The 6,817-nt window shown below is 34.2% G+C and overlaps 1 protein-coding gene across 1 annotated transcript; it reads right to left on the bottom strand.

Annotated features, from left to right (window-relative positions):
• Nucleotides 1–1,117: 1,117 nt before the first annotated feature.
• Nucleotides 1,118–1,909, bottom strand: LOC133794907 (cysteine-rich receptor-like protein kinase 29). The gene has a single exon (XM_062232350.1). The coding sequence runs from the start codon at nucleotides 1,907–1,909 to the stop codon at nucleotides 1,118–1,120; it is 792 nt and encodes a 263-aa protein (XP_062088334.1).
• Nucleotides 1,910–6,817: the final 4,908 nt, after the last annotated feature.

The following is a 6,817-nucleotide window of genomic DNA, read 5'->3' on the forward strand; positions in this document are numbered from 1 at the left end:
TTTTGTAGCATTATATTTGTACCCCAAAATATATATAGACATTTCATTAATTAAAAAAAATTAATTTTTAAAATCATTTTTAATACTTTTTCTCAATATTTTTTTTTTGACATTCTTTAATTTCTTATTTTGTTAATTTTAATAATTTTATTTTGTCTTGTTTTCATAATTTTGTTTAGAAAAAAACTCTTATTTGAACAAGTTTTTATATATTTTTTGTTTTATTTAAATATTTAAAATATATATTATTTATATGTATTTTTTAGAATATCAAAAAGAAAAAAAAATTAGAAAAATGTAAGCACAAATTGAAAAAAAAAATAATATATATTAATTTTTAATAAAAATGGGATAAACTAATCAAATTTTGGGGTGAAAATATAATTCCCATAAATTTTTAAGTTTCTAACCATTTTTAATATGAAACTGACCGAATTACCTTCTTACATTCTTCATAATTATTCATCTTCTCAAAAAAAAAAAAACAAATAAAGTTTAAAGATTAATAAAATGAAGAAAATAATTTTACTTGGAAACAAAAATAAAATAAAATAATAAATTAGGTAGAGGGCATAATAAGGAAGTTAAACAAAAAGTGGCTATTTTTGGACACGAGCTACTCTTCAACTAGAATTGTAAAAAATGGGTATATATAGGATCTAATTTCCACATTATAATATTAATAAATCCGTTCAAAAAAAAAATTAGCCGTTTGAAAATGATAGGTTTGCTAAAGAAAATCTCTTTTTACAGTCACTTTTTTTTTTAACTCTTTTATATAAATACAACAAATGACATTATTAGAATATTTCATATTTAAAAATATTGTAAATAATTAATAAAATTCGCGTGATAAAATAGTAAAACAAGAGAGTACAAAAAGTAAAAACAGAGTTTCCTTAATTAGCATACTTAATATTTTTGATACCTTTGGTTGAATAAGAAAGCAGATAGCAGCTTACAAAACAAGAAAATAAATATGGACTTCTATTACTTGCTTTGATCCAATATCTTTGCCCTCCTCACTCTTAAACACACATAGGCGGAGATGAGTATTAAAACTTGTAACAAACAACGAAACTGTTAACTAATTCTTAACTGTAAAACAACTAGCTAATTAACTCTCTTGCTTTTCTTTAACACATGGCGAAACGTCAGCGGCCATAGAATTATAGAAGAGCTTATCCTCATACCTAAATCTACAATTGGTGCCGAAGACTGATGCCCCTATTTTCCCAACACAACAATTCTGATAAACCTCAAATGCATGTTCCAAACAGTTGGTGCAGCTTATTTGATCCATGTCAGGTGTGCACTGGGCAAGCCCATAAATGGTTTTAAACTGTGGAGCAGTTACATTTTCTACAGCAAATTTTTTAAGAGAACCACCAGCCGCAACTCGATTTTTTAGGTTATCTAATAAGTTTCTAAGTGCTTTTAGATATTTCTTCTTAATATTGGAGGACACGTTTGGGCCGACAAACAAATAAAGTTGGGGATAAGTGTCCATGACGCCAAGCAAGGAGCTGTTAGAGTAGTGCAACATACAGTTTTCGTACCAAGCGGCTGCCTTCTTCTGATAGGGGCAGCGGTCTCGGAGAAGACGAGCAGACTCACGAAGACAGCTCTGGCAGACGTCGGGCATGGTGTCTCCGCGGCACTGTCCGATTCCGTGAACTTGATCGGATGATTTGCCGTAAGAGAGATCGTAAAAGCCGTAACCGTTGCCGTTTTGGGAGCTGGGGAGTGTTGAGAGGAGGTGGTTTAGGTTATCGTGGTAGGTGCTGTTAATGGTGTAGTTACCTGTTTCGTTAAAGCAAAAGTGGTATTGGGCTGTGACTTGTTGGGCAACGAGAAAGATCAAGACTGAGCTAAGAGGAGAGAAAAATAGAGATTTCGTCGACGCCATCGACACGGTTGCTATATATATATAGCTAGATATATGATCAAATTAATTCCTTTTATCTTTCTGTAATTTCTTGATGTGGTGCGTCTTCAAGCTTGTCGCTCTAACTATTTATATTACTTTCTAGTTCCACTCGTGCTACTAAATATATATATTACTTTTCGTTCACGATCTTAAGTAGAAGCTCTATACAAATATATGTACATATGTAAATATTATTTATCAACGTGTGAAAGGAAGGAAGGACTTTTAACTTTAATTACTTCGTCAAACCCAATCATCGCGAGGAGTAAGCTGATGAGAGCGGAGCAGGCTATATTATAATAATTGATTTTTGTTGTTTTGCTGGAAGGCTTTAATATTGATTTGACTGGCGAAGAGAAGCTTCTTCCCTTTAGTTTCCGATTTTTATTTGGAATAACGTGGTTTATACATATATCCTATAAAATCAATACGTTATTAATGTCCGATTTAGTTAAAAAATTTAATACACAATTTTAGTGCATTGAACAAAAAAAAGCAGATCTGGTATGCACATGAAACGATCTTATCTCCAACATAAATATCTATACCGAGTTGATTTACTTTTCGGGGCAAGTAATTACGTAGGTACTGTTAAGGGTATAGCTACCATTATCGCAAGAACAATTGTAGTCAGTGATGGGCTTGTTGAGTGAAGAAAATGAAGATTGGACAAAGTACTAGACTTGGTGTCTCGTGAGACCTGAGGCCAACGTAAGGAGCGAGCAAGTTCACAATCGGATACACTACATTCATTCTTTAATAGAGCTAGTCATCACTTAATTCAACATTGTATATATCAGACTTAACAAAATTAATTTTCATACGTACGTGTGGTTGACGATCGATCAAATGGCCACCTTTCGCGGCGCTCTTTTTGAACCACAATTTGTTTATTATATTCATGCGTGAAATGCGGGACTTTTTTTACATTTACTTACTTAATCAGACCGTAAACCCACTATGATCGGACAAAGTTCTTCCGGACTGACCCTTGTAGCCTTTAGTTTTGAACAGCTAAGCTAACTATCTATTGTTACTAGGGAAATTTTATAATAGGTTGTCAGTTTGGCTCTTATCAATTGTAACATTTTTGTTTTCCGAATTAATAAAAATTATAACCTAAGTTGTTTTATACGATGAAGTTTATCCTAGAGATCTTATACTAATTTTAAAAAAATTCTAAATACTTTACAATATCAAAATTAAAATTTAAAATAGTTAGTTTCATGCGTATAAAAAAAACACAAATACAATTGACTTTTTGAATCATGTTTTGGACATTGTAAATTATTTAAATTTTTTAAAAAATTAGTAAAATGACTGATATAATTACAATGCACAATATCATATAAAAAAAATTAAGTTATAATTTCTTTACTTACAAAACAAAAACATCTATATCAATAATGACTAAACTGACACTCTTATTATAGAAGTTCCGTATGTTATTATTATTTTTTTACTCAAGAATTATTATTAATCGAATTGGTCAAAGAATCTAGAAAAAATCAGTAGTTTCCGATGGTATTGGTATGCATTATATATTTTATATTGGTATACACTTTTTTTTTTGGCTCATTCTATTCAATTCTTTACTTTTACTTTCGAGAGCAAAGACAAAGAATGCTAATTAAATTGAGTAAATACTATCGGAAATTTCTATGGTAAGTGTTTCAAAAAGAGCCCTACTGATGGGTCTTTTTTGTGTTCTTAACTCATAATCAGTTTTCGGCGAGATTTTTTTATGATCGTATATATTGTAGTTATTTAGAGTATCCTGCAAATTTTTAGAAAATTCTGAATAATTTACAGTAACGAAAATTAGTTTAAAAATAGGTTATTGAGCTCGTGACTAATTTTTTTATGCGCGTGGAAAATAACATGTTAGAACCTAGTTTTCGGCATTGTAAATTATTTGGAATTTTCTGAAAATTTGCAGGATACTCTAAATAACTACAATATACACGATCATAAAAAAAATTGTGCCGAAAATTCTTCATGGGTTGGAAATACAAAAGAGCCCTACTGGTGGGTGTAACACCCTACTAATTAGGGTCCGTGACCAAGTGTGTTTAAAATTAGTGATGGACTCGCTAAACGAGTCATTTGGACTAAACATGTGATTAACCCACTAAAGGTTCATGTATTTAAAATTTTGGTAAAGTCATAAACATTTACATTAAACAAAAAATTTTGTTTTTACATGGGATCCCAAAGATACAATGTTAAAAAGTCGGTTACAACACCAAGGTTACAAAATAGGCCGACCAAGGCGGCAAAACTGTGTCCAACCCTTGCTTGCTTGAGTTTCTCGGTCGTGGCGGTCGAGAGAACTGCATATGTACACATCACCGCTATCGCTCTCCAACTCATGGCTGGCCAAGCTTCTCCTTACCTTATTACCTACACCACAAAGCACCCGTGAGCCAAAAGACTCAACAAGAAAACATATTTAACTATTCATGGATTATTACAGCAGACTTAGCAGTAATAACTGAAACTAAGCATAAACATTATACAGATCTGTAACGACCCGACTTTTCTTAACTAGACCCACCGAACACGACTATGACTATCCGGGGTCAACTGGATCCTTACGGTCAACTTTGATAAAAATCGGACGTTAAAAACTAAATAAACTTTAGAGTAAACTTTAGAAAATTTTACATTGGAGTACTTTAAAATAAAATAGTATTTGAATGGGATCCCATAGCTTTAAAAAAAACAAAAATGTAGTTTAAACGTAACTTAAGAAATAGTCGGTAGCCACATGGCTTTCTTTAGATAGTAAACATGAGACTGATGAAACTGTTACTGGACTCAGCGGAAAACTTAAGAGAACCCTGACAACCCTGCAGGTCGGTTGTTTCACAGTATGCATACTTTAGACAGAATCCCCTCCAGCTCATTGCACTGCTCCTTAAGCTTTGCCCTTACCTACACACAGAGTAACTGATGAGCTATAACACTCAGTAAGGAAGCTACCTACAACTCATGATTCTACTATTCTAAACAAACTTTTCATAACAGAGATGCATATCTCGAAACTGCAAACTGAGCAACACGTCTAGCATATTCACATAAGTCAAAGTGCTGCGTAACATACTATAAAACATATAACTGAGCCATCGTGTTATCTGTGGGGTTTTAATCCCAGTGTGGCCTCCACGGCCCAGAGCAACCTCACCTCTCGTACCAAAGGGGTACACTCCGCTAAAACACGATGACTCTACTGACTTGGCAGATAACCCCACTGTACGGCTGCATGGGGAATTCGCCCTCACAAGGCCTTGTACTGAGCCATCGAGCTATCTGTGGGGTCATGATCCCCGGGTGGCCTCCGCGGCCCAGAGAATACTCACATCCCGTGCCAAAAGGGTAATCTCCGCTAAAACTCGATGACTTTACGGACTGGACGGCAAACCCCACTACACGGCTACATGGGATCCACCCTCACAAGGTTTCCCTTGACAGTCATAAACATTGCACATACATTCATGATAACTTTACTGCACTAAGCACATTCAAACCCGATAGATGGGTACTATCATGCGCATCCAGCCATATAATCACACACATATATATAGCATCTAGAATTTAACCAGCAATCTACAAACATGCAAACAATTCACTAGAATCACAACAAGCTAAGTTACTCTTGGTGTATACTTCCTTACCTTTTGTCCTTAGCTTTTGTGAATATTTCCGATCGCGTTTAGACCCTATAATCATATTGGGACAATATGTCTTAGTTTATGCTTTACTAAGATTTTAGATATAAATAAGGGAATTTAAAATCAAAAACTGAAATTCCCGATCGTGGCTCAAACCCGAGCCCTTGGGGTAAAATGACCATAATACCCCTCTCAATATCCTGAACTCAACTTAGAAAAATTATTATTTCCGATAATAATTTTATCATAAACTATGTCCAAAATTTCAAGTCAAAACTCTCATTATTTCTTAAAATTCCATTTTCTGATGCTCGAGTCCAACGAGCCCCGAGCCCACTTCTTGATCTTGAGACTTAAAATTGGCAATATTGTACTTCCTCAAATATTTTCTAAGTCCTTGAAAATATTTCATAAGTTCTAAGTCATCAAATCTAAACTTTGAAACTAATTCCCAAACTTAGAACTTTTCATAAAGCTTAAATAATAATTCTCGAGCCTATTTCGTAAATTATTAATCTTAGATATTACTTAGATAAATTTTCTAAACCTCGATCCTCAAATATCAGTTTGTAGACTTTGGGGTACCTAATCCCGAGCCTAGCGATAAAATTCTAAAGTTTTGGGACCAACTACCATTTTTGGTCCTTTTGGTTACTAATCAGTAACCATTAGTAACTACTTGGAAACATGCTCTTACATGCACGTGACTACCCCCATCATCTTCATCCTTATACACATTCAGCCATGGCCATCCTAACCAAGGTTTCTCACCATGGCAGCCACGACCTCACTCCATAGACCACCATGCTCATTACTTCGGCCACCACTAGCACCACCACCGACCTCCACGCGTGACCACCCAAAATGGTATTTCCCACGCACGGCCAGCCCCACCACAATCTCTAACCATCATCAAAACATCCCAAACCTCAAGATCACTCATATTAAACTATCCCCAATATCTTGATGAGTGTTTTTAATCCCAAAACACTGATTAAAACCATTCATAACAGTCCACAAATTCATCACCATCTTAAGAAACAAAAATGAAAAATCGGAAACGTAAAACTACGAAAGAAATCTATGAATATATACCTCTTACTGTGGCCGGTTCTTGGTGTGTTCTTTCTTTTCGTCGACTTAGTACACAACACTATGAACACAACAAAACCATTTGACATGAATTTGGTACTCAGAATCTAAGAGAAAAATT

This window comes from Humulus lupulus, chromosome 8 (genome assembly GCF_963169125.1).
Source record: "Humulus lupulus chromosome 8, drHumLupu1.1, whole genome shotgun sequence".
Taxonomy (NCBI): Eukaryota; Viridiplantae; Streptophyta; class Magnoliopsida; order Rosales; family Cannabaceae; genus Humulus; species Humulus lupulus.